Genomic DNA, 27,644 nt, shown 5'->3' on the forward strand with positions numbered 1-27,644 from the left:
TGTGAACCACTCTGAGCTGGCCAAAATGGGGCGATTAGGGTCAGTTTTACTCCTTTCGTCAGAACAAACTTCCTTATTACGTTTCCTATGATCTTGAAAGGAGGAAAAGCGTAGCCGTCTATTCCTTCCCAATTTAGGAGTAGGCCGTCTATCGCTACTGCTCTTGGATCTGAAATCGGAGAGCAGTAGTTCTCCAGCCTGGCATTCCAATGAGTTGCAAACAGGTCTATGTTTGACCTTCCCAAAGGTTCCAAATTTGATTGCAGACCTCTGAGTGTAGACGTCCACTCCGTGGAAATGACTTGATCTCTCCTGCTCAACAAGTCTGCTCTGACGTTTTTCTCGCCTTGTATAAACCTCGTCAAGAGTGTGATGTTCCGCTCCTTTGACCATAGAAGAAGCTCTTTCGCCTTCTTGTACAGTGAGCGGGAGTGAGTCCCCCCCTGTTTCCTTATGTATGCTAGAGCTGTCGTGTTGTCGGAATTTACCTGCAACACTGAGTTTGCGACTTGGGCTTCCCATTGCCTGAGAGCCAGATGCACTGCCACTAACTCTTTCTCGTTGATGTGCCAGGACACCTGTTCCCCACTCCAGGTGCCTGACACTTCTCTCGGGCCCAACGTCGCCCCCCATCCCGTCTCCGATGCGTCTGTAAACAACACTAGGGAGGGGTTCGGTAACTGCAGCGATAGTCCCTCGTTCAGTCTGCCTGGTTCTAACCACCAGCTGAGGTTTTTCTTTATCTCTCTGGACAGAGGAAAAGATTCCCACAGATCCTGATTCTTCTGGTCCCAATTCTCCTTCAAGAAGAATTGAAGAGGTCTTATGTGAAGCCTCCCTAGAGAAACGAACTGTTCCAACGAGGAGAGGGTCCCCAGAAGACTCATCCATTCCCTCGCGGAACATTGTTCTTTCTCTAGGAAGGTCTTCACTTTTAGAATGCACCGTTCCTGTCTTTCTACGGACGGAAACACTTGAAAACCCCGAGAATCCATCAGAATCCCCAGATAGACAATGCTTTGCTGGGGATCCATCTGGGATTTCCCGAGGTTCACTAACAGTCCCAGAGACTGAGTCAAGTCCAACGTTGATCTTAGGTCCTCCAGACACTGATCCCTGGATTGCGAGCGAATCAACCAATCGTCGAGATACAGCGATATCCTTATTCCTTTTAAATGCAGCCAATGTGCTACATTTTTCATCAATCCCGTGAAAACTTGGGGAGCTGTGGAAAGACCGAAACAAAGGGCGCGAAACTGATATACTTGGCCCTGTATCATGAATCTTAGATACCTTCTGGACGAGGGATGGATGGGTACATGAAAGTAGGCATCTTGGAGATCCAATGACACCATCCAATCTCCTTTTCTCAGCGCTGAAAGAACTGACGACGTCGTCTCCATCGTGAACGTTGTTTTGATCACAAAGTGATTCAGAGCGCTTACGTCCAGCACTGGTCTCCACTCCCCGGAGGCTTTTGGTACCAGAAAGAGGCGATTGTAAAATCCTGGTGACTTGTCTAACACCTTTTCTATCGCCTTCTTTTCTAGCATCTGTTGCACCAGATGTAATAGTGCTTGGTTTTTTAAAGGATCTCTGTATCTTGCCGCTAACTCCCTTGGAGTGGAAGTTAAGGGCGGTTTTTCCCTGAAGGGGATCAGGTATCCTCTCTCGAGGATCGAGAGGGACCAGTTGTCGCCCTCTCTGAGCCCAGACTTTCGAGAACCTCAAAAGTCTGGCTCCTACTGGAGTCTGGAGGACTCCTGTCTCACTGTGGCTTCGAGAATGGCCTTCGAGAAGATCTGCCTCTCTTGAATGGCCTTCTACTCTTAGTTGCGGGTCTTGAGGTCGTTCTTCCTCGAAAGGGCTGTTGGAACGACACCTTATTCGTTGTTCCCTCTCTCTTAGCCATCGGCACCGCCGGTTTAAGCCTCTTGGCGGACTGAGCCAGAAGATCCTGCGTAGCTTTCTCCGACAGTGATCTGGAAATGTCCCTCACTGTCTCCTGAGGAAAAAGGTATTCCGAGAGCGGAGAAAAAAGCAAAGAGGATCTCTGCAATGGCGAAACAGACTTGGAGAGGAACGAGCTATACACAGATCTCTTTTTGAGCACTCCTGCCCCAAAGAGAGATGCTACTTCTGTGGATCCATCCATGACTGCCTTGTCCAGACATGAAAGACACTTGAAAGCACCTCCCCATAGTCACGAACTCCGGATCTTGCGCTCTTTTTGCTAGAGCTCCTAAGGCCCAATCCATGAAGTTGAAGACTTCAAGTGTGCGAAATAGACCCTTGAGTAAATGGTCCATCTCGCACATTCCCCAAGACGCTTTAGCCGACAGTAGAGAGCGTCTTCTAGAAGATTCTACTAAAGCAGAAAAATCCGCGTTTGCAGAAGCCGGAAGGCCTAACCCCATGGTTCCTTCGTGTCGTACCAGACACCCGGCTTACCTGTCAATCTAGACGGAGGACACAAAACACGTCTTACCTGCCTCCTTCTTACCAGGAGCCAGTTCTCCAGATTCTTGATGGCCTTCCTCATAGAAAGGGTTGGCCGCATCTTGACAAAAGAAGGGGATTTTGCCAACTTCGTACTTGATAGCAAAGATCCCGGAGAAGGAGGATCAGCTGAACAAAGTGAGTCCCCAAACTCCTGTAGAAGTAATGCAGAAAGTCTCTTATAATCAGAGACTCCTACTTCCTTCGTCTCTTCCTCCTCCGAGACTTCTTCCAAAGTTACATTCGGAGAGGGAGACTTCTTCGGTGAAGAAGTCCTGGCCGGTATGTGACTCTTATCCTTCAAGAGCTCGTCCGAAGGAGCTGTTCGTTCCATCCCCGAGATCTGTTTCCTCGGTAAAGAACAAAAGTCCGCTCTACTTCTCTCCTAGGTTCTTGATACTACTAGGCGAGGATCGAGAGGATCGAGAGCCTGAGTTATTAGGCTCTTGGCGCCTATCCGGAGAAAAACTCGTTTCCATTCTCGAGCGCCTACTATGAGTAGGGCGCGAATCCAAAGTCAGGATCCTTTCAGGCTCTTGGTGCCTGTGAGGAGAGGCGCTTGCGCCTACTCTTCTGTAACTCTTAGGAGTAGGGAGAGCGCCTGACAGAAGGCTCCTTTCAGGCTCCTGAATCTTACGAGGAGAGGCGTCAGAGCCTACTCCTGATCTACCCGGATTAGGGCGCAAATCCTTGGAAAGGCTCTTTTTAGGCTCTTGCTGCCTTTGAGGGGAAGCGCTTGCGCCTACTCTTGATCGTCTTACAGGAGTATGGCGCAACTCCTCGATTAGGCTCCTTTCAGGCTCTCGAAGCCTGCTAGGAGAACGGTAAGCGTCCGTTCTATATACTCTTCCAGGAGTAGGGCGCGAACCCCTGTTTAGGTTCTTCGTAGACTCTTGGAACCTACTAGGAGAAGCGCTTGACTCCCTCGAAGAAAGTCTACCATAAGGTCTTGAGTAACTTAACGAGACTCGATCATCCAGACGTCCTCTCGAACGTTGGCGCCTTCTAGACTCATCCTTAGAAGGAGAGCCTTTCTCGCTTCTATCTCTCTTATTAGAGCGTTCTCGTCCTTTTCTACCACTTGCAGAGGAGATCCTACTCCTCGGAGATCGTTCGACAGATACGAACCGATCGTCTTCTCGCAAGGAGACTCCTTCCTGCCGTGCGCTATGACTCCTAGCTTCCGCGCTTCTACGAGGAGAATACCATCTTCCCTGCCTCGACGAAGTTTTCAAAGGAGTCGTCTACTCTAGGAGGCGAATAGGCTCTTACTGGAGAAGATCGTCTATCATACTCCTCCTTCCTAACAGATCTCTTGACTGGAAGAGAGGCGTCCTTCCTGCGAGCAGGCTCCTTGCGCCTACTAGTCGAAAGCGAGCCTACTAACGAAGAGAGATTCTCTTGGAGAGATCCAAACAGGAATCTTTCTAGGTATATGACCGAATCCCTTCTGGAGAGGCTTCCGGATCCTTCATAGCCTTCTTAGGCGCAGGAGAATACTCCGGAAAAGGCTCCGGGCTGGAGTCTAGAGCGCCTACTCCTGGAGGTTTCCAGGCTCTCTTGAGAGGGCGCGATTTGTAAGAAGAGCTCCATCCTCGTTTAGGAGAGGACGAATCAGAGTCGGAAAAACACTTTCCTAAGAGGCTTTTCCTATAGCTCTCTATAGCAGCCTGGGACGAGTCTACAGGACCTGCTGAAGGGACGCCTGACCGTTGGGGATACTCTACATCCCCCTTGCGGCTTTCGACATTCCTCCTCCCTTGGGCATGGGAGTCTGAAAGAGGTCTAGGCCTAGGAGCGATGCGGAGTCGGTCAGACGCCCCCTCCACTGCACTGGGGACACTGCATTTATCACTAGACACTTCACCCTTACCTTGATTCATATCCCGCAATTGCTGTTGCAAATTGCGGATTGAAGCTTCCACAGCGGCTCTCTCGACAGACACATCTGCGGGTTCGCTGCGGGGGGAAGGAGCTGAAACCAAAAAGGAAGATGGCGAAGCTACTACAGGGTTAGAAAAACTATCCTGTTCCGCAGAACAGGATCTACTTGAACTTCTAGCTGAAGCTTTTCTAATCCTATCCTTTTCTAACTTTCTAAACATACGAAGTTAGTTCTTTCCATTGTAATTCAGTTAAGTTCTCACATACATCACACGTATCCTTAACCGAACAATCCCTCCCCCTACATTTTACACAAACAGTGTGAGGGTCCAAAGTAGCCTTAGGCAACCTCACCTTGCATCCCTCATTTACACATACTCTAAACAGAGTTCCAGGTGTTAACTCGGACATAATTACTAACACAAAGCGTATGCCAACAACCAAAGATCAAGTACTTCCCAAATAATCCTCGGCGAAGCAAGCAAGAAATTCTAATCAGGAGCTAACAACAAAGTTGTTGTCAGCACCGGCGACAGAAAAATTCTGTCAGAAAACGGGAATGATTCCTATTACCGCCACCCAGCGGCGGTAGGGGGTGATCACCTGACCTACCTGTAGCGTGTGCCGCGAGTTTTGAATTCTGTCGGGCGTCGGAGACATAAGCTAAGTATATATCTGCCGGGTAAGTTGCATGTGTAAAAATAGATTTACTTAGATAACTTATTTACAAAATATACAAAACACATTGTGTCCTACCCTAGCATAAAAATAAGGGTAGGTACACTGAAGTACATTATCAGTACAAGGTGTGGATGTCCCCTAGCAAAAAAATAAGGGACAATCCACTAATATGATTTCAGCGGCTAAGGGCTAGGATATCCGAGTAGCATGGTGATAGGGTGAGGCATGTTGGATGAGGTAGGTAGAAAGGAGACCTGGATCTGTACTACAACTACTATACAGTATCAGGAGAAACAATGTTTCCCGCTGCTACTGCTGAAAAAAATTTTAAAGATTCCAAGGACTTTAGATAATGACGTTTAAAGACTGTCGGAGATTTCCATCAGTATACTTTTTAAGATCCTCAAAGTTCATATGTTGAAAGTAATTAATTGAGGTGGCTACTCCCCTGATGTCTGTGCTTTTGAAATGAATCAGGATTGGCTTGTTTAATGAAGTAAAGGATTTGTTTGTCTAATATACCTTTTACTGACAAAGTACCACCTTTCTCTCTCATGAAGAGAGGACCTGAGGATCTTGAGGATGTACGAGATAGAAAGGCTCTTAAAGTTGATACTGGGCAAAGAGAAGGGTCTTGCGGAAGTGGGATGACTTTCCAAGGGGCCCACCTTGCAAGAGGATCCTCATTTTTAGCCAAAAAACTACGATCCGGAGCAGCAGAACTTCTCATGAGGGGAGGAATTCCACATGACCCGCATCTATGGATAGAGCCGACAGTTTCTGAAATTCTAGCTCCTGAAGCTAGGCTTAATAAGAATAATGTCTTTCTAAGAAGCATTATGATGTACAGGACGAGTTGTCAGTATCTGAAGCCTAATTTGAGGACTCATTTAAGAACCATGAAACTGCAGTGGGCCTTTGAGAAGGGGTCTAAGTCTAGCACAGGCTTTAGGAATAGACGTGAAATAAGATTCAGTCAGATCTATCTGAAAACCTAACTGAAAGATCTTCTTCAAAGCCGATTTATGAGTAGTAATAGTGCTAGCTGCTAAAACCTTTTTTTTCAAAAACAGGGATCTGAAAAGGATATAGCTAGATTAACTGTCATGTTGTAGTGTTTGATTCTTTCAGGAAGGATGCTAATTTTTTAACAGCTGAGTCATATTGTCTAATAGTTGACTCTCTCTTATCTGATTCTAGAAGAGAATATTTTGTGGATCAATATTAGCATCTTTATTAGCCGCAAACTTCATGAAGTCCATAAAGTTAGGGTCTGAAGAATTCCTGAGGAAGCGAACACAGTCCTCATTTGTACTGATTGTGACAGCTTGGGATTGGGAATCCGTTGAGGTCGGAGACCCAATTCCAGAAGAAGAGGATACCAGTTGCTCTTGGGCCAGTCCGGTGCAATCAGAGCTACTACTCCCTTGAAAGTCCTCAGTTCTTGCTTAAGACTTTCAAGAGAAGATTCACTGGAGGAAAAAACATAAATTTTTCTCACTGATCCCAATCTAACGACAGGGCGTCCGTGGCATAAGCCAGAGGGTCCAGGTTGGGGGCCACATAGCAAGGGAGCTTGTGGTTCGCTTGTGAGGCGAAGAGATCTACTTGGAGACCTGGGACTCTCCGGCATATCCACTGGAATGACCCGTCGTCTAGGGACCATTCTGATTCCAGATGACTGACCGGGACAAAAGCGTCTGCTATCACATTTCTTACCCCCGCCAGGTGAGTGGCGGACAGATGCCATTTGTGTACGTTTGCTAGGGCAAAGATGGCTATCATGACATGGTTCACATGCTTGGATTGGACCCGGCCCTCCTCTGTTGATGCAATGAACTACCACTGCACTGTCCAAAACTAGCCTTAGATGAGACTTTTTCGGGGGAGCAGTCTCTTCAAGGTAAGAAATACTGCCATTGCTTCCAGAACATTTATGTGGAGCTGGCGAAATTGAACTGACCAAGTCCCCTGAACCTGTTTGAACTGAGAATATCCCCCCCACCCGGACAGGGAGGGCATCCGTGTGAATGGTTAACACTGGAAGGGGATATTGAAGGGGTACCCGCTTGGCTAAGTTCTTTACTTTTGACCATGGACGAGTTGATTGCGAAGGATCTGTGGAATTACTTCGACAACTTGTCTCGAGATTTGGCGTTTGCTCTCGATCGCCAAACTCGATTTATATCTTTTTAGCCTTGCTTTCAGGAGGATATCTGTTACCGAAGCAAACTGAAGGGACCCTAGGATTCTTTCCTGGTTTCTCCTTGATGTTTGTTTGCATTTGAGAAATTGTCTGACAGATTTTGCTATTCCTTCCGTTTTTGCCATGGAATTGACAGATTGTGGGAAGACAAATCCCATTGGATTCCCAGCCACTGAAAACGAGACTCCGGGGTAAGTCTGGATTTCGTTTTGTTTATCTGGAACCCCAGATGTTCCAGAAAGTGAACTACCTTTTTGGTGGCTTTGAAACATTCCTCGACAGTTGGTGCCCAGATCAACCAATCGTCGAGGTATGCTGCTACCATGATTTCCCTGAGTTCTCAATTGCTGCACAACCACTTCTGCTATTTTCGTGAATACCCTGGGGGCTACATTCAGACCGGAAGGGCATCACTTTGAATGAGAATGTCTGATTTCCTAGCCTGAATCTAGGAATGGGCGGAAGTGTCTGGCTATAGGGATATGATAGTATGCGTCTGTAAGGATCGATGGAGCATGTGACGGCTCCACGCGGAAGTAAGGTCCTTACTTGCGAGAGGGTAAGCCATCTTGAATTTGTCGCAACGAATGAAAGAGTTTAGCTTTGACAAGTCTAACGATTACCCTTCTTTTTGTTGAGCCTTTCTTTGGCACGCTGAATAAGCGACCTTGAAATTTTAGATGCTTGACTCTCGCAATAGCTCCTTTCTGAAGGAGTTCCTCCGCGTAATCTGTCAATTCCTTTGATGGTATTTGGCGGAATGATTTGATTGGAGGAGGATCTTTGATCCAACTCCAACCCAATCCTTTGGACACTATGCTCTGTGCCCAATTGCTGAACCCCCACCTGTGACGGAAGAGGAACAGCCTCCCTCCTACCTGGGGAGCCTCATTGTTGATGGGCGGGTTGACCACCACGCCCTCCTCTGAACTGCTTGCTCCTTGTCGCCCTTCCTGCGCCACGCTGGCGAAAGTAGCCTCTCGCCCTACCCTCTCGATTGTCTGTTAAAGGGAGGGTAGCCCTGACCTTCATACGTAGGGTTGAAGGCCGGCGAGAGTGCGTAGGAGGTCGAAGGTTGTGACTGGGGAGACAGCAGGAGGATGGGCTGGTTCTGTTTTAGTAAGTAGCAGGTTGTCCCTGTTGGGTAACTGGGACGGCCTGAACAAATTGCTGCTGTTGCTGGTGTTTCTGGTAAGGCTGGAACCTTTTACCAGACTTCTTTGGTTTCTTACCAGCAGTGGGGGCGGATTCTTGCTTCCTCTTGGATGAAAATACCCCACCTAGCTCTAAGGCTCTGGTTGAGCCTAGCAGCCTCGTGTGAACTTCATTTACAGCGGACTCTGGGAAGAGATCCGCTCCCCCACATGCTAGAAGCCAGGAGTCTATTAGGCTCGTGCCTAATAGTGCACTCCTGCAGAACATGCTTTCGGCAAATTCCTCCTAGCTTGGAAGAATTCGAAAGCATCCGTCTGGACCGTCTGAAGCTGGGATTTGCCCAAAATCTTAAACAGAGGTTCCGTGGCATACGAGAGACAGCCATCTCCGTTATGATCAGTGAATTGAGGGACCTGCCAAACCTAGTTCGCGCGTCGAACTCTGCCTGAATCAAGGAATCAGGCAGCCTTGGGAGCTTTTCGCCGAACTGGTCCATGGCGCAGTCCGGTTTGAGCTTACCAAGCGTGAACGTGGCTGGCAAGTTCTCCCACAATTCTCCAAAAGCTGGGAAGAGCGGAGAAGTAGACTCCGCCTCTCTTAGCTGTGGCATGGGCTCATCCTTGAGACTGCCTGAAGAGTCGTCTCTACTATTTTTGTAGCGAACGGAAGAGAAGCCTCCTCTTCCGTCGCAAAAATAGTGAAAGGACTCTTATAGGCCTGGAGCTTGGTGTTTGTGCACTCCCAGTCCTCAAGGCAGTGAACCCATTCACGTTGAGCATGATCTCTACTGTAGAGAACATTCTCCCTAGAGATCTTGTCTTCCCTAGTAAGAGCCGCTACGGTCAGCCTAGCATAGCCAATGAAAGGCTGCGTCAAACCCGGAGGATAAAACTCGAAGTCCTCAATCCTTCGAGTTCCACACTCCGGGATAGAGATCATACCATCCTTAAATGGAGCGTAAGCGGCTACTCTCCATGGGTTCTCCATAGAGAAGCTGGTAGAGAATCGTATGGCGGGAGCTGGAAAATACCAGCACTTGTCACTGGGGGAGACTGGAAGGGGGACCTGAGAGAGCCCAGCTACTCGGTCCTCTTCTTCTCTCAACTCTGTTAGAGAGATCTTGGATTGGACTGGCCCGATTGAGACAGAGTGCTCGACAGTTGTGCGAACATCTGCTCAAATTTTGTCCCCAGGGCGGAGACTTGAGAGCCGACCATCTCGCCCACCTGTTGCATCACCACTGCTGAGAAAGCAGTGGGATCAAAGGTGCTGGGTCCCGCTCCTCCCACCGGCGTTACCGGAGTGGATGCGGTGGAGGCCGGAGAAGGCATTGGCTCGGCGGAGCGCGAGCCTTCTCCTTAGAAGACTTGCTTCTAGAGCTCTTCGAGTAAGAAGAGCTCGGCTTAGCCTTCACCGCGTCAGCGTAAGAAGTCGAAGACTTCTTAGCCGAAGAAGACGAAGATGACTTCTTAGAAGTCGACTTAACTAGGGTCTTCGGTTCTCTCTGTCCCTTCACCTTTGGGGGTACAGAGAGAGCGGGAGAGCGGGTAGGGATCTCAGATCCCACAAAGCCTTGGAAAGAAGCGCTTGAAGAAGGGACAGGAGAAGATCCAGGAGCGCCCAGGAAAGACCTGGGCGCCCGACACACCTACCTCAACAACAAACTCCTCTGCCCCTACCGCCATAGGCTCAATGTTGAGGTCCAGGGTAGCGACGTCCGGGACCGACTCCTGTGTGGCTACGACCCCGAAAGATTGCTGCATTTCTTGCTGGATGGAGGCTATGAGGGGGGCTGCGGACAAGGGGTCAACATACCCTGTTGACTTGCCCGCGGGGAAGATCTGGTACGGCCAGCTTCTTGTCTAGGATGTAAGGCTGGCCTTGGCGGCGTTCTTCCCGAAGCCGCCTACCCACGCTTTCAGGGCGGTAGCAAGGGCGACCTCCCTCACACCAGCAGCCTGAAAGGAAAGTGAGATGAGCTTCTAATGGCGGAACGGGGTTAACAAACTTATGCCTAAGAGTTGTTAGTAAAATGATAAAGAAGTCTATAATCGACTTACCCCCTCCACCAGCTGACTGACTAGGTCGTAGCAGATGGTGCAGGCTTCCGGGTGCCAAGACGATCATATCGTTGTACGGCGTGGCACATGGAGCGTGAGACCTGCACTCATCGTGGCCGCAGGGGTCGTACAACGTCGCGTTGCATCCCAGGACCTGACAGTTGGTAGCCTGTAAGTGGAAAGATACATAAGTATCAGGAGACCACTTACAGCCTAACAGTTTGCTCCGCTGGTGCCGGAGCGAGAAAGTTAGATTAAACCAGAGCCCCGCCATAATACGTGTGGTAGAAAATGGTTGGTTGTCCTAGGCTACGGCGGAGACAAGAGATAGAATCCAACCAGGTGTGGTGGTAAAAGGGAACCACGACGGATAATGGCGGGGATGGTAAACATATGAATAATAAAATTAAACAAATCATCGTAAAATTAGGGTATATCCATAAAAATAACAATAATATCAAACCTTTCTCCACCCGTCTACTAGAAGAGTGCCCGGGTAAGAAGCAAGCTCCCTTCCGGTAGCGGGGAGGGAGATGTAAGGATATAGTAGGCAAGCAACCGACCAACTAGTAGTGACCACCCCGCCCGCTGGCGGAGCCAGTAATCTATAACCAAAGGTGCCCCGGCTGCGGCGGAAGGCTCCGTTCGTTATAGAAAGGGAAGGTGGCTGAGCAACTGGGGAAGGGGGGGAGGGTCTCGGCGTAACACGGCGGGAGAGAGAGAGGGGGGGTGGCCTACTCCTCCCCGTCTCAACAACTACCCGCTCGGATGACCCGGTACCCTATGAAGTGGTCGCCCTATACCCCCCGCTGGGAGGAACCCTGTCCTCCTCAGAGAGAGAGGGAGGAAGCAACTGAGGTTGTCATGACAACCAAGGGGTCCCCCAGCGCCTCCCTATACCTGGTAGGGAGGGAAGGGGAAGGGGAAGGTGCGATGGAACACGTGACCGCAAGTGGCCTAAGCCGCGAGCAACACAACCGTGGGAAGGCCACGTGAACCATGGCTGTACCAATACATGGGACATGCACCTAGGCTAGCCTAACACCCTAATAGAATAAATTTACATCGTAAAGATGGAAAAGACACTTTTAGTAGAAGAAAAAGAAGCCAGGAGGAGCAAACTGTTCCGAGGAACAGAAAGCCTACTCGGAGCCAGCGATAGCCGATGAAGAGCAAGAGCCGGGATGCTGGGCTGGAACATAGAATAGACCTAAATACCAAACTAGGAGAAATGGTAAAGGGGAACTAACCTAGCCTAAAACTCGATGTAAAAAACGATGAACGTAATATAGTAAGCCCATAAGTATAAGAAGTCCCAGTATGGAGGACCGGGAATTCTTAACGAGGCAGCATGGCGCCGCCACGAGACAACCGGGAAACTGTATATGACCTATTAGAAGGAAAATACTGGTTCCCGGAAGACAAAATTAACATGTAAAACATTACTTATGAGGCACTTAACTTAGCCGTTGCGATGGCAGAACGTTCCATGATGAATGGTGATAAAATTCCTCGTAAATAGCACAAGCACAAAGAGAATGCGTCCGAACGCTGGCGCTAATAATTAAGGAAGGATGTCCGCTAGGGGCGCTGTTGTCCGTGCGTCCTCTAGTAGTAGTAGTAGCGGCCGCATCACCTGTTGGTATCAGCTCTCTCTTGTGGGGATTCTGATTGGAAGTTCTAATTGGTGAATGTCTCGTGGTAGTGTTCCCACTCGCCCCTATTGCCATACCGACACTTCTTTTTTAAGAGTGATGCGAGTCAGTTTATTTTTACTGACATTTTCTTAATTTTGTTTTTCTCTGGTAATTTTAGATTATTTTATCCTAGAAAGAATGATATAAGGATCCTTTCATAGGCCGACACCAGCTGAGCCCAGAAATTATTGCATTATTTTTTGCTTTGTCTGATTTATTGTACCATATTTCATTGACTGTATTTACTTTTTTCCATGTGAACAATGACAATCTGAGTTTAAGAAACTCTCAAAACATCCCTAGGGCTTGGGTTTACTGTCTTAACCGTTTCATATAAATAACATCTTTATAAAACCACGGATTGGTTACACTAGCTTTAAAATACCTTACCACATATAAATCAACTTTATTATTGTATCAGTTTTACTCACCATGATATCTGCTTTGGTTTAACTTGACTCTTTGCATCATATTCACAATACTTCATTCTTATATCTGAAGATCCAATCCAAAGCTTCCCCGATTCCGAAAGAAGTGCAATATGACGTGAATTAGAAGATACTGCCATCTCTAGTATACGTCCACCTGGTTCACTCCAGTCAGGGTACTGAAAATTCATTTGCTTTCTTACTCAAGTATCTTTATCAAATGCTCTTTATGGGCGGAGAGTACTTCTCTCAAAGATCAGCAAAAAAATAATTTCTTCCTTCTCCATTAAATGAGGAGTAGTATATTAACTTTATCATCAGTGAGAATGCAAAAGCAGCTCAACCTATATTACTTTCAAACATTCTTCTCAAATTTCCTAAGCTCTTACATGAACACATACCAATGCTTGTGGTCGCTGCTCCACGTGACTAAGAAGAAATAGATCTCGACCCTGACTAACCAAGACATTAGTATGACGCTCCTCTCTAACAACACACCAACACTCTACAACACCACCTGAAAATCATATGCATTATTTAATTATGAAATTTGATAGATATTTATTTCTAATTTCAATACACAGTAATCAGTTTATTACTTCTTCAAGAATGAAAATAGAAACATCTCAAATCTTGGCAGCAGTATGTTAATCATATCAATACATTACAGTAATTGACTTTATTCTTGAAGTAATAAATATATAAATACTTAATTTAAGAATTATCTTTTAAATACTTGCCTCTCCATTATATAGCTTTTACCTCCATGCTAGTGGTAGCTTGACAGATTGAAATAAAAAAATTTTAACACTTGGTTTTCTATGAATATCCCTTTCTATTCACCTATTTCCCCCATCTTCCACCAGGGGAACAATAGGTACAAATATGTGTAGCCGGTCAGTCAGTGGGAAGGCAGGGAGGGCAACTGATATAATGGAGAGGTATTTAAAAAATAAATCATAAATTAAGTACTACTATACTTATACTTATTATGTAAATGAATCTTACCTCTCCATTATATAGCTGATTCACACATTTGACATGGAGGTGGGCTAAGTGAAAATCTGCAGGCCCTTTAATGGCTACTTAATACAATACAGATATACATATGTACAAATAAGTGTTTGCTTACCTAGTGAAACCAATCCACTGGCTATTACTACCGCCTTGAGAGGATTGTCACTCAGGTACGAGAACTTCATCATGAAGATATCCGAGGTCTCTTTGGAGGATGCCCCCTACAGCAGAAGGGAGGGTATGGTTACTGTGCCAAAACCCAACAGAGCAAATGATGTATATGCAACTAGTACCAACAAAAATGAAGGTACATCTTCTATACTTAACCACGAGTACCTCCAAGATTCCCAACAAAACAGACATGGAGCTAAAACTGCAGACAGAAAAGCTACCAATCGATTCAGGACATAATATCCCTTGCACAAATGAGAGGAGCTATTGCTCTGCAAAAATTATACTGAATTTCTATCGTGAAGATAATTCATTGCAAAAACAGAATTAAAACACTGCTGGGTGGCCTCAATAACTTTCTTTAAGGATAACTTTTTCCAAAAATTCAGACATAAGGTAACCACTGCTCGAATGTTATATGGCTTTACCTTCAAGGTAGATAATATATACAACAGGATCCAATTTTGCATAAGAGTCAATCACCAAGGACCTAAAGAAAAATAGCATTGTGCAAAAAGATTCTTTACATTACTCCTGATGTCTTTGGTGCAGTTCAAATAAATCCTTAAAGCTCTAAAAGGACAGAAAAGAGACTCTATCTCACTGGGAACCAAAGATTTCAAACTAGGTAGGGACAATGTTTTAGGCAAGGGAATACACAGTCCTAAAATAATTTTTTGCCCAAAACAAAGGCAAAAGGGAAAGCCCTGCCTTGTCCTTAGCAAAACCTACCCTACAAGACTACATATCACACACCCTTTTAGCTGTTGCCAAGGCCACCAAGAAGAGAGATTTTATTGAAAGTTCTCTCAATGAGGCCTGCTCAAAGGCTCAAAAGGTGGTAAGAAACCTTAGAACCACATCTAGGTTCCAAGATAAAGGAGGTACCAGACACCTGGGAACCTCCTCTTGAAAACCTCTAATGGACAGAAGCCAACATGGCCCTATAGCCTTTAATGGTTACTACTGAGAACTTTTTCCCATACTTGAGAAATAACAGGAACTAAATGATGTTTACAGAGGTAAGGGTGCTGGAAAACCCCTTATCTCGATACCAGGGCCTATATACAGAACACTGGTAATGGTGCATCCGATTTGTGGAGTCCCTCCTGGCACTGCTATCGGCCTTCCTACAAGCTCTCATAAAAATAACATAAAAATTGGCAGTTTTACACAATTTCAGAGGGATATTTGGTGTTCCAGCTATTAAAATACTTACACAGTTATAGTTATAATTACAGGCTGCTCTATGAGCAAGAGCCCATGCTAACATAAAGCCAGATTAATCTAAAACAATAACACAGTTATAGTAGACTATAGGAAACTAACTTTATAAGGTGATACCTTTGGATTTTTTAATAAACTTCTGAATATAAAGGGGGACCTCACCCACCCTCAGCTTCCACAACTTGTAGCACACATCCAGATATAAGGCCTACTCTGTCACTATTACTTGATCCTTGGGACTGAGAACATCTGTTAGAATATTAATTTTCCCAGGACCAAACTGAGGCAGTAAGAAGTTCTTGTTTTATAACCATAAGAGTATGCCTTGTCAACTGAAAAAGACACTCGGACTCCGTTTCCCCCTTGATGCTTCAGGTACGCTAGTGATGTGGTGTTGTCCAAAAAGACAGCCACCATTTGATTGCTTATCAGGTCTTCCAGTTCCTACAAACTTTTCCATATTGCCAATAGTTCCAAAAGACTGATATGCAGCTGCTGTTCCTCTCGAGTCCACAGACCTGACAGCTGCGCTTCACCTGCAATAACTCCCCAGCCTTTGTGCAATGTGTCTTATACAACGACAAGTCTGGGTTCTTGAGATCCAGTGACACTCCTTGCTGAAGAGACGATTTGTCTCTTGCCCTCACAATACCCTGCAATGTGGCAGCCTGATCAGCCAGTCGTCCAAGTACAGGGTCATTTTTATGCCCGACAAGTGGGCCAACCTTCCTAAAGGACCCAAAACCCTTGTGAAAACTTGATGGAGTCGGGCTTAAGCTGAAACATATCAATCTGAACTGAAAAACTTTGTTCCCAAAAACCAATATCAGATACTTTTTGTATTCCCTCTTATGGGAATGTCAAAATATGCATCCTGCATATCTATCGATACCACCCACTCCATTCTCTAAATGGATGTTGGAACTAAGTTCACTGCCTACTCCATGGAGAACTTCGTTAGCCTTACAAAGGTATTTACGTAATCTGGAAATATTCAGAACAGGTCTCCATCCCCCTTGTGGCTTTGGGAACTAGAAAAGGCAATTGTAGAAGCCCGAGTCTGGCTCTGCAACTTCTTCAAATGCCTCTTTCTCTAGAAGTGTCAAGACTTCAAACTGAAGGATTTTGCACTTCTCCTGATTGCAGATATATGAAGTGTGTGTCACTGGAGATTCTGACAGTGGAGGAGGGCTTACAAATGTAATTGAGTAACCCTCTCTTAAAACCTCCACATCCATGGGATCTGCGTCCAGATCTTTTCATACTTCCCAAAAATGGTTAAGCCTTCCTGGCAAATGAGGACTGGAAACTTTATTTTGATGACTTAACAGGTCCCTTAAATGAGTTAACAGATCCTCTGGTGGATCCTCAAAATGTCTCCTTAGAGGAGGAGGAGGGGGAGGAGGAAGCTTGGGTGACTTAGCCTTAACAATCAAAGATCGTGTTTTCATCTTCTGTATTTCATGTGCAATGGATGATAACACTTCAGAACAAAATATTTTATTTAACTGAGGTAGAATAAGAACAGCAGCCTTCTATGAATCTGTCACAGGCTTGGAAAGATAAGAACACACAATGGTACACATTTCTTAAGAACCAAATTGGTGCAATCATGAGCACTCTTGCCCACCGCATCCTTTACTGTTTCATCTAATCATCCAATAAAATCCAAAACTTCTTTGCCTGGAGCAGAGTCTGAGGGCTGACAACATCTTTTGCAGCTGCGACCTCAATGGGTGAAAGCAAAAATGTAGCAGTTGGCTCATTCAAAATTAACTCCCTAACAACTCCTCCCATAGGTAGCATCACTTCCTTAGCCACCACCAACATAACAGCTTTCTAAGGACTCAAAAGGCATATGTCGTGGTTGTTGAACATTTCCTGGTTCAATGAACAAATCTAACTTTTGATCGGGAAGCAACTCGCAACACCGAGCCAATTCCTGAGCTGCAAAGGAAAGTACAGCCAAAACTGTAATCATTTGATTATTGGGCAAAACTCCAGCAACTGGAAGAGGTGCTGAAACACAAGTGCGCTTAGCTGGAGGATCTCTAAGTGGAGAAGAAGAATCCAAAGGCAAAAAATGAGCAACATCACTGCTGGTACAATTCTGAGAACCTGAAGCACAACAAAAGTCCCTCTGAGAGTCTGAGCAAGATGTCACAGGAACATGAAAAACGGGAGACCGAGAGAGAAGATTAACAGAACAAAAGTACTCAGTACAAACTAAGCACACAGGCGAATGCTATAAAGCCAAACACGGTGCAAGCGCTGGCTGCATAGGAGAAGCATGAACTAACGAATGCTGCATAACCAGAGATAGTGCAGGTTATCACTACAGGTAATAACCACATAGGTGACACATGCAGGCGAAAGCCACATAGGTGAAGCATGCACAGGAGATAGACATAAAGAACTACAGCGGAGCTTTGTGCGCTGACCAACAGAAGGAGAAACCTTCGTAGAGGCAGACCAAACATAGGAGAGCCACAAGGACACATGGTGCTGTGGCGAAAGGTGCAAAATTGAGCATAGGCGTACACTTCTTGCATAGCCGATGAATCCTGAGAAACATGGGAAGAGGATGAACCTCTTTACACATCTCTAACGACTACAGGATCTTTAACCCAGTCCTAAACTCTGAATGATCCTTATATTACAGGCAGTCCCCAGTTAACAGTGGTGTTCCATTCCCCACTGAGGTCCGATAACCGGAACATCACAGTAATTATGGTAATAAATGGCATTTACAATGCAATAAGTGCTGATAAACTGCTTACCAACACCGATAAACTGCCTACTGACACTGATAAATCACCACCAACATCGATAAACTGCTTACTGGTTAAGGACATTGTTAGCCAAGTGTCGTAAAACCAAAATGCTGCTAACCAATGCTGCAAACAAGCAAGGAGTGCCTGTATTAACATTATCAGAAAGACAGGAAGAATCATTACTAACTAGACGTCCCAGTGCAGTCAAGTGATCCTTCGGCAAACGAAGTTTGACACCTGCACTGCTGTCAGGCCAACAAGACAAGTCCCGCTTCCCTGTTCCTCCAGGCCGCAAAGGAGCAAGACAGGACATGCCAAGGACATGACTATTCAGGAACAGGGGCACTGACCCTTCCTCTAACGTTGGGGAATTACCCGAAACCGAACGAGACCCCAAGGAGGGCAACACCAATAAAATATTATGTGAAACTTTGGCTCACTGATTCATCGAGCCCTTTAAACCCTTAATATCTGACTCAGACTCAGTTCTATCAAACCTTATGTCCTGAATCAATTGGAAAGCTCTAATAGGAGTACGTAATAGAATAAAGGGAAGAAAAGGTCCGAACAAGGTTACTAGAAGAAGGAAAATCATGTATTCCCTTAGTGTAGCCTTAGCAGACTTAACCTCTTGCTTCTTTTGCTGCCTTTTCAAACGATCAGCCTCTCTTCATTTACTACGGTTCACCAATTTTACCATAAATTCATTTGACCAACATTTGCATAATTGACAACGGTCATTCACATTACATACACTTTTTTCCTCATCACTGCATGTCATGAGGATCAGTGGAACTAAAATAAAGCCTAATACACCAACCTCTACCATACAGGTCCTTATTCTATCATTACCATTCATATTCAAGAGAAAATTCAAGTAAAGTTACACCCCAAGTTGTCAACAGAAAACAATCTTCTATCGAACTGGCCAGCAGAAGTATGTAGACTGACTGGCTATGGGTGTTCATATCTATCGTTCCCCTGGTGGAAGGTGGGGAAAGTAGATGGATAGAAAGGGATATTCACAGAAAAATTATCTTTTTATGATAAAATAATTACTTGGCTTTAGTTCTTAAACTGTGGCAGCTGAAAAATTCAAAATTCATGCTGTGGCACTTCTTTTGTTTGGTATAGGTGAATAGGCCCCATCCAATATCAGGACCTTAGGAAGACAAACTGGCAAAGAGCTCAATTCGTTTCATGCTCCAATATTCATGTGCAGGGAGGAAGGTGGGCTCCAATCATGTAATAACTTGGTAGGTATAAATAAAACTTTTTTATCATAAAAAGGTCATTTTTATATAAGTAGTAACTTACCAAGAAATTACATAGCTGATTTCACACTGACAGGATGTCGGAAAAGTATGGACATATCTACCCCAAAGCATTATGTAAGTAGTAATGAATTTGGAGTAGAAAAGTTGCCAGCATTAAATAAAAGCTTATTTGTTTCCTTGCCTGTTGAGAGAGCTGCTCCAGGTGGTTACTGCCTCTGGTTGGCAGCTCTCTCAACTTATAGAGGGTGTGGCAGTGGAGCCAAGCGTCACCCCTTCATAAGCGGGAACTTTGCAGCTGAGGAAATATACTGTGCTAACAAAGTTTAAAAGTTGCCCTTGCCCTGGGCATAGACCAGAATACAAAAGAACACTATCACCTACATGACAGAATAAAATACCACTACAGTTGATCCCCCCTATTTGTGGACTCGTGATTTGCGGCTCACCTATTCGCAGATTTTTCTATAGGCTCTATATGTATATCCATTATTTGCAGAAAATTCGCCTATTCTGGTATTTTTCATGAGAAATATCCATGAATTACTGTATTTTCAAATCATTTACATGACTAACTACACTTTTTTTTTTTTTTATAAAACTATTAAAAATCTCAGGTGCAAGCATTTTTGGAGGGTTTTTGTGTTTTAACTATCAAAATTGGTTCTAAGCATTTTTAAAGAGGTTTTAAGTATTCATGAATTTTAGTTATTTGTGGGGGGTGGTCTGGTACCCATCGCCCCCGAATACAGGGGGTCTACTGTACTACCCAAACCATTAATAAACAATATGGAACTGGTTGGTATAGCAGATATAAGTAACCCCGGCCTTCCCATAAACACAAAACCTTGAGTGGAGGTGAGTGGATAGCAAAGTAAAAGTATACTAATCCATTTCAGAAGAAGTGTTGAGATGCGATTCAGCTGAGATCTGAATTAATTTTTTCCATAAGAAATAACTGAATATGGATTAATCTGTTCTTGATCACGTGTTATTACCCTAACCTTGCCTTTTTATACAAAAAATTACACTGAAATTAGATTTACTAATTAAGTTCAGAATTAAATAACATATATTAGATGTCCTTTTTTATTTCTAAATGTATACTGTATGAAAAACTAGCCTACATCCAATGTGGCCGTATTACCAATGGTTGACCAAGCGCCATAAGCTAGGCTAGGTATAGAATGTACGTACTGTACTGGGTTGGCACAAAACTTGTTGCTAATAAAACATTGAAAAAAATCCTATTTATTACAGTAAATTAATAAAATATTAAAAATATGATGCCTCTTTCATACTTTTCAATAATCTCCTCAAGTTCAATCATGGTTCTTACCATTGTCTCTTCTGCTTGTCTGCAATGGCTGTCTTGAGACCCAAGATTGTTTCAAAAACAATACAGATAGCCACAAAAACTAAGGAAATATTCACGTACAAGCGTGTGCTTGCTTAAAACCTCAGCAGCAGAGTGAGCTGGCTTTAAACAACCCCAATTAGCAGTGAATGACCAAAATACTTTTGTTTAAAAAAATCATACAGTTCATCGGGTCATATTCCAATTGTTCATTTGAGTTCTGATGCAGAATTTACTTAAAATTTCATGTCTAAATCCAATTATGTACAGTTGACCACCACTTTTTGTGGAATCACAAATTTTCTATGGATAGTACACTGGTCCCCCTGTATTCGCAGGGGATGCGTACCAGATGCCCCCCCACCACCCCCATGAATAGTTAGAACCTGCAAATAGTTGGAATCCTTATAAAAACACTGAAAATAGCCCATTTTGTTAGTTAAAACTCGGTTTTTTAATATTTTTATCACAAAAAGTGCATTTTATGATGAAATTGATTAAAAAAAAAACGAGAATTTATGGATATTTCTCATAGAAAAATACTGCGAATATGCGAATTTTCCACGAATTATGCAGGGAAATGTTCCCGATAGAAATCTGCGAATGTGTGAGTCCGCAAATCCGGAGAACGCGAATACGGGAGGTCCACTGTATACGTAAATATTTTATTCGTGGAAAATTCGTCTATTCGTGATATTTTTCCCCTGAGAAATATTTCAAAAATTACTGTATCTTCAAATAATTTTTTTGACTAAATGCACTTTTTGTGATAAAACTATTAAACTACTCAGGTATAAGGACTTTTAGAGTGTTTTTTGTGTTTTAACTATCAAAACATGTAGGCAGTTCTAAGTGGTTTTTGATGGGTTTTAACCATTTCAGTACTGGGACGTACATATGAATGTCTTATACGGTCCAGTAATAAAAGACTGCGACGTACGCTTATACGTCTTTCATCCCTCCTCAAAAAGCAAAGCTGTTTTCTTCAGCTTGGACGGGTTCCAGGCCCAGTATTGTGTACAAGAGAGGTGCTGAAGCTCCACCCATTATTCATCCTAGCCAATGAGTGTCCGATAGTTGTCGTGACGTCATTTTCATATGGTCGAGGACCAGGTTTCTTCTATAAGTATTATGTTTGAGGGCTAAGGAAGTAGCTACTGCTCTAACTTCATGAGCTTTCACCTTCAAAAAGCAAAGGGGACCTCTTCAATCTGAGAGGTGGCCTCTGATACCAGCTCCCTTAGAAAAAATTAGATGGGATTTTTGGAAAGATGACCTGGACTTCTTACAGAGCATCAAAGGTGGTTCAAAGGTCATCTAATCTTCTCTGTCCTGTAAAGATAGTACCTTAATAATCTCACTGGACAAAGGAGTCTCTCTTCTTCCTCTGGTCCTAAGATGTCCATGAGATTTTGATAATAAAGGAATAAGGCCAAGGTTTCGACAGATCCTGGTTTTTCCAAGAAAATTAAGAGACAGTGAACAAAGCCAAGACTCCCAAAGAAGGAGCTTCTCTGGTAGCGTAGAATGTATAGTGCTTCATTTTTATAAGCTTACTGGGAGAAAAAGCAAATGCAGCTTTGCCTTGTTCCCTCTGAGAAGTAGCTGGTCATGCAGTCCTTCGCAAAGAGCCTTCTTGGATGAAGAGGAAAGCACTAACTTAGCCAGTCTGGTGCTTTCCGAAGCATGCTTCCTCATCAGGCAGGTAGAAGCTGGAGAAGTTGGCGTTGCAAGAACAAAGTAGTCCAGGAATGTGTCCAGTAGAAATTTCAGAAGGGCAGATTAACTAGAGGAAGGAGTGGAGTCCTGAACCTCTTCTTCCTCTGAAGAGATCAAGAATCAAGTTTTGTCCTTGGTCTCAAGAGCTGTAGCGGTTTTCTTCAAGAAGACCATAAGCTCTGCTAACTGACGGAGAGGAGCTAGTGAATTATCCTCTTCTACTGAAGAAAGTGAAGGTGGATGAAGAGTGGGAGTTGGGCGTCTGGAGGTTGCCAGTAGGCGCTCAAAGTCTCTGTGCACCCAGAAGCAGGCGCTAAGTGCTCAACAGTATGCGCCAAGCCATTGAGAAATGGGTGTTGGGAGCTCAGAATCTGGTGTGGGAACTCAGAATCTGGCATGGGGGTTCAGAATCTGGCGCCGAGTGCTTGTAACCGTAACTCTGTTGTGAGAATGTAGGCGCTTGAATTCGTTATGAGCCGGATGCTTAGGGGCGCTTGCAGGATGAAACTGGGCACTCAGGATTGTCTCCTAACCAATGACAAGTAGGAGACACAGACTGTTCCTGAAAACTACAGGAAGGTTGTGGGCTAACCTCTTAACCCTTTAATGCCGATTGGATGTATTAAACGTCGATATAAATTGTCTGTTGGGTGCCAATTGGACGTATGGTACGTCGATATAAAAAAGTTTTTTTTTTTAAATTGGCGGAAAAAGAGTTATAGGCCTACTAGGCAAAAACTTTTGAATCACACACCTTGGGGGATGCTGGGAGCTCATGGATCAAGGCGTTGTTTTGTTTACAATCATTGCCCAGGCGCGCAAGCGCGAATTTCTTTCTTCTCGCACTAAAAAGTATCAGCGACACATCTCAGAAATTATTTCGTCACATTGACATAATTTTTGCACCATTTTATATTAGCCGTTACACGGAGTATTATATATGAAAATGTGTGCAATTTCATGTAGAATACAACAAAAACAACTCATGGTTGTAGCTTTTATCAGTTTTGAAATATTTTCATATAAATAACGATAAGTGCAAAAATTTCAACCTTGGTCAACTTTGACTCTACCGAAATGGTTGAAAAATGCAATTGTAAGCTAAAACTCTTATATTCTAGTAATATTCAATCATTTACCTTCATTTTGCAACAAATTGGAAGTCTCTAGCACAATATTTCGATTTATGGTGAATTTATGAAAAAAAATTTTCCTTATGTCCGCGCGGTAACTTCCGAAAAAATCATACATTTTTTCGTCCGATTGTCGTAATGTTTGCACCATTTTAAATTGGCCGTTACATAAAGTTTTGCATATGGAAATGTGTGCAATTTCATGTAGAATACAACTAAAAATAATCCATGGTTGTAGCTTTTATTAGTTTTGAAATATTTTAATATAAATAACGATAAGTGCAAAAATTTCAACCTTCGGTCAACTTTGACTCGACCAAAATGGTCGAAAAACGCAACTGTAAGCTAAAACTATTACATTCTAGTAATATTCAATCATTTACCTTTATTTTGCAACAAATTGAAAGTCTCTAGCACAACATTTCAATTTATGGTGAATTTATGAAAAAAAAAAAATTTTCCTTGAGAAATTTTTCGTCCAATTGTCGTAATGTTTGCACCATTTTAAATTAGCCGGTTACATTTTTTTAAAAAAGTTTTATATATGAAAAATGTTCTGGGCAATTTTCATGTTAGAATACAACTTAAAAACAAACCCATGGTTGGGTGGCTTTTATCAGTTTTGAAATATTTTCATATAAATAACGGTAAGTGCCAAAATTTCAACCTTCGGTCAACTTTGACTCGACCGAAATGGTAAAAAAACGCAATTGTAAGCTAAAACTATTACATTCTAGTAATGTTCAATCATTTACCTTTATTTTGTAACAAATTGGAAGTCTCTAGCACAATATTTCGATTTATGGAGAATTTATGAAATAAACCTTTTCCTTACATCCGCGCGGTAACTCTTCCGAAAAAATCATACATTTTTTCGTCCGATAGTCATAATGTTTGCCCCATTTTAAATTAGCCATTATATTTTAGATATGAAAATGTGCGCAATTTCATGTAGAATACAACAAAAAACAACCTATGGTTGTAGCTTTTATCAGTTTTGAAATATTTTCATATAACAAAAAATAGAAAAATTCGTCCTTCGGTCAACTTTAACTCGACTGAAATGGTCGAAAACTGCAATTGTAAGCTACAACACTTACAGTTTAGTAATATTCAATCAATTACCTTCATTTTGCAACAAACGGGAAGTCTCTAGCACAATATTTAGATTTATGGTGAATTTTTTAAAACAGCTTTTTTTTATGTCCGCGTGTTATGAATTCATGCATCATTTTGTGATAATATTTTCTCTGTGTTGCCTTGATCGTTTTACAATGTGTTATATACCAAAATGATTTCAATTTAGTGTACAATACAATGAAAAACAATTTAACTCGTTAGCTTTAACCGTTTGTTCACAGCGCGATTTGTATACAATTATATATGAAATTTTTTTCGCGCTGTCATATATCCCAATATTTATATATGATAATATTTTTTTTTATTTCTGATGGTTGCATACTAAACTTCAGGCAATGACAAAAAAAGGAGCCAAAAATGAACTCTTATTCTTGAAAACTAAGCGTGCTGTGATTTTTTTGGAAAAAAAAAATTTTCCGCTTCGGTGCTCACTTGCGAACGCCGCCGGCATACGGGAGACAATTTTTAAAATACCGCTTCGGCGTTTAAGGGTTAACTACAATAAGAGAAGAAAAGCCAGGATCTGCATGTCTCTTGAGAGGGTGCAATGAAGCAGGATAATGATACGTGCACTTCTTGTCTGGACTGGAAGAATCAGATTCCAAAGAATGCTGATGCACAATAACACCTTCCCAGTGGTGTTTGGGTTGAGGCCTGAGGGTGAAGAGGCTCAACATGGGCAAACCCACCAGCCTCCCTTGGATCTTCAGTATGTCTTCTCCTCGGTGCAGGGGAGCGGGACAGGGACCTTTGTCTAAGAGCATTGCCACCTCCTCAACATTCACAATACTGTCACTTCTCATTGCACTTTCACTAAGCACACTTTTTTCCATAAGAGATTTAATAGCAGACCCCATTTCAATGAGGGTATTGTAAAGAAATCCAAACTCACAATTGAACCTTGATTCGAGGCTGGCAATGGCATGGAGGGCAGAATCATGGGAACCTGGATCAGGAGAAAGTGGTAAAGTAGGAGGGCTCAGATGTGAGGAGACAGAGGAGCATAAGGAGTAACAGATTTTTCATCCACTAAGATGGGCAAAGGAGTAGAATCTGTACTTGCCCTATTTTCAGCCTTAAGGGCTGCCTTCCCCTTTCTATCTCTTTTGAGTTTATCTAGATGAGCGTTCAAAGTTTTCCATTTCTTATCCTCCTAATCTAGATACTGGGTAAGTATTATCCTTACTACATTCCTGTCCCTTACATTGAGTACATTTAGTGTGAGAATTATAAGTAAACTTTGTTAGCCTAGTTTTATAACCCTCAAAACAGAAACAAACGCTAAATGAACTAGTATCTGACATGTTAACTTGAAGAAAACTACTAAAATTAAGCACAAAAGATAACTGGCTGATGAAAGAAAGCCACAACAACAAATCTTGAATGCATCACCAAGTATCAGCAAAAAACCATCCAAAAATCCAATGAAGTACGTAGCTGAGGAAAACTCCCGATGCTAGTCGGAAGCCAGCAAGGAATGAATTGAGCTCTTTGCTAGTTTGTTTCCCTAAGTCCCAGATGGTGGGCAGGGCCTGTTCACCTACACACAAACGAAAAAAGGGCCACAGCATGAATTTTGAATTTTTAAGCTGCCATAGGTTAGGAACTGATAGCTATGTAATTAGTACTTACTAAGTTACTGATATAAAACCGAATGTTCTCATTTTTTTATTTCAATCTGTCAAATTGCCGGCGCCATGGAAGTAGTAAAAGCTATATGTGTAATGGAGAGGTAAGATTCATTCAAAAAATGAAAGTATAGAGATGGTACTTTGTCTCCTTTAAATATGGTACTTAAGCCTGCCTATCTGTCTGTAGCTGAAAGCAGCTGAAGGGCCATTAACCAAATTTTAATTCACATGACTCAACAGGCTGGGATCATTACCTCATTGACTAGTCATTAACGAGACTTCAGCAATAGGTTTTACCATGCAAATACTGAGCAAGAAGAACAATAGGTTTGTTTGATGAGCATCAGAATTATTACAAGAAATATAAGTACATATTCAAAACTGTATTTGATAAAATACACAATGAAAATTCTCACCTGGAATATCAGGGTATTTCCTAGTGCGTGGTTCATATATGTTGCTAACGAGAAATATTCGATTTGAGTTGCTTAAGATGGCAACTCCAGTTTCACGATGGCTTGTAAAGACTTGAGCACTCAATATGTGCGTATCTTTAACCTCCTAAACACCAAAGTAGTATGCAGTTAAAGAAGAAATATAAACAAAATGGAACTAAAACTACCACTGCATCCAAAACCAAATGAAATATAATTTTATCTACTGATAAATACACAGTGACTCTGTCATATCTGATATGTGACAAGATTCTTAGAAGTATGGACCAAAGTTGTCAAGTAGATCATCATATCTCAATAATTTTTTTCTAAATCTGCACAACAAATACCACCTACCTGACCCAAATTGAATGTATGTTGATAATTCCCGAACATATCATATAACAGAACAGCTCCATCCTCCTGTACACATACAAGGTCTTCACTCCGTGACCATCCAAAAGCGAGGAGGTATCCACCAGTCCACTGGATAAGATAAAAATAACATCAATTTAAAGATAATTTTACAATAAAATAATATTTTGTATATACTACTTCCCCATTAATTATACTATAGCTACAGGCAGTCTCCGGTTATCGGCAAAATCAGTTAACGGCGATCCGGTTTTAAGGCACTTGTCTAGCATTATAAAGTCGGCAATTCATGGTACCTTAACATGTAGTTTTTATGGTGCCGATAATAAGAGTTAGTATGGCGCCGTACCATACCTAACAGAGGCACCATTAACTGAAACTGGGTGCCATACGACGCGCCATAAATTGCAGTTTTGGTTAATGGTGATTGTCGCCTATCAGCACCCCGCCAAGAATGGAACCCCCTCCGATAACCGGGGAATGCTTGTAGTATAGTTTTCCAAATATGGCAGCCTAAATTCAAATTTCGCAGGTGGCGCTTCGATTGTTCAGTGTAGGTATACAGTGCCGTCCCACAATGGCAATATACTACAGGCGACCCTCGGTTAGCGCCAGGGGTTCCATTCCTGGCAACTGACGCTAAGTGATTTTCAACGCTAAGCAATCTTAAAGCCTACGGCCGTCGCACACCTTTCAAAATTCTAGACCAGTTAACAGCGCCTTAGACCAGTCAAACGGAGCCGTAATCCCACAATGGCGCAATAAGTAAAATTATATTTACC

At 43.1% G+C, this 27,644-nt stretch overlaps 1 protein-coding gene across 2 annotated transcripts in view; it reads right to left on the bottom strand.

The window, feature by feature from the left end:
- LOC135215292 (vacuolar protein sorting-associated protein 16 homolog) overlaps window positions 1–27,644 on the bottom strand; it is a 252,663-nt gene that overhangs the window by 163,430 nt on the left and 61,589 nt on the right. For both annotated transcript variants that reach the window (XM_064249839.1, XM_064249840.1), the window contains exons 3-6: window positions 26,845–26,973; window positions 26,470–26,614; window positions 13,012–13,127; window positions 12,614–12,789 (exon numbers count right to left, since the gene is read on the bottom strand). In XM_064249839.1, coding sequence (XP_064105909.1) covers window positions 12,614–12,789; window positions 13,012–13,127; window positions 26,470–26,614; window positions 26,845–26,973 — 566 coding nt within the window. The remainder of the gene's footprint in view (window positions 1–12,613; window positions 12,790–13,011; window positions 13,128–26,469; window positions 26,615–26,844; window positions 26,974–27,644) is intronic.

This window comes from Macrobrachium nipponense, chromosome 5, assembly GCF_015104395.2.
Source record: "Macrobrachium nipponense isolate FS-2020 chromosome 5, ASM1510439v2, whole genome shotgun sequence".
Lineage (NCBI taxonomy): Eukaryota > Metazoa > Arthropoda > Malacostraca > Decapoda > Palaemonidae > Macrobrachium > Macrobrachium nipponense.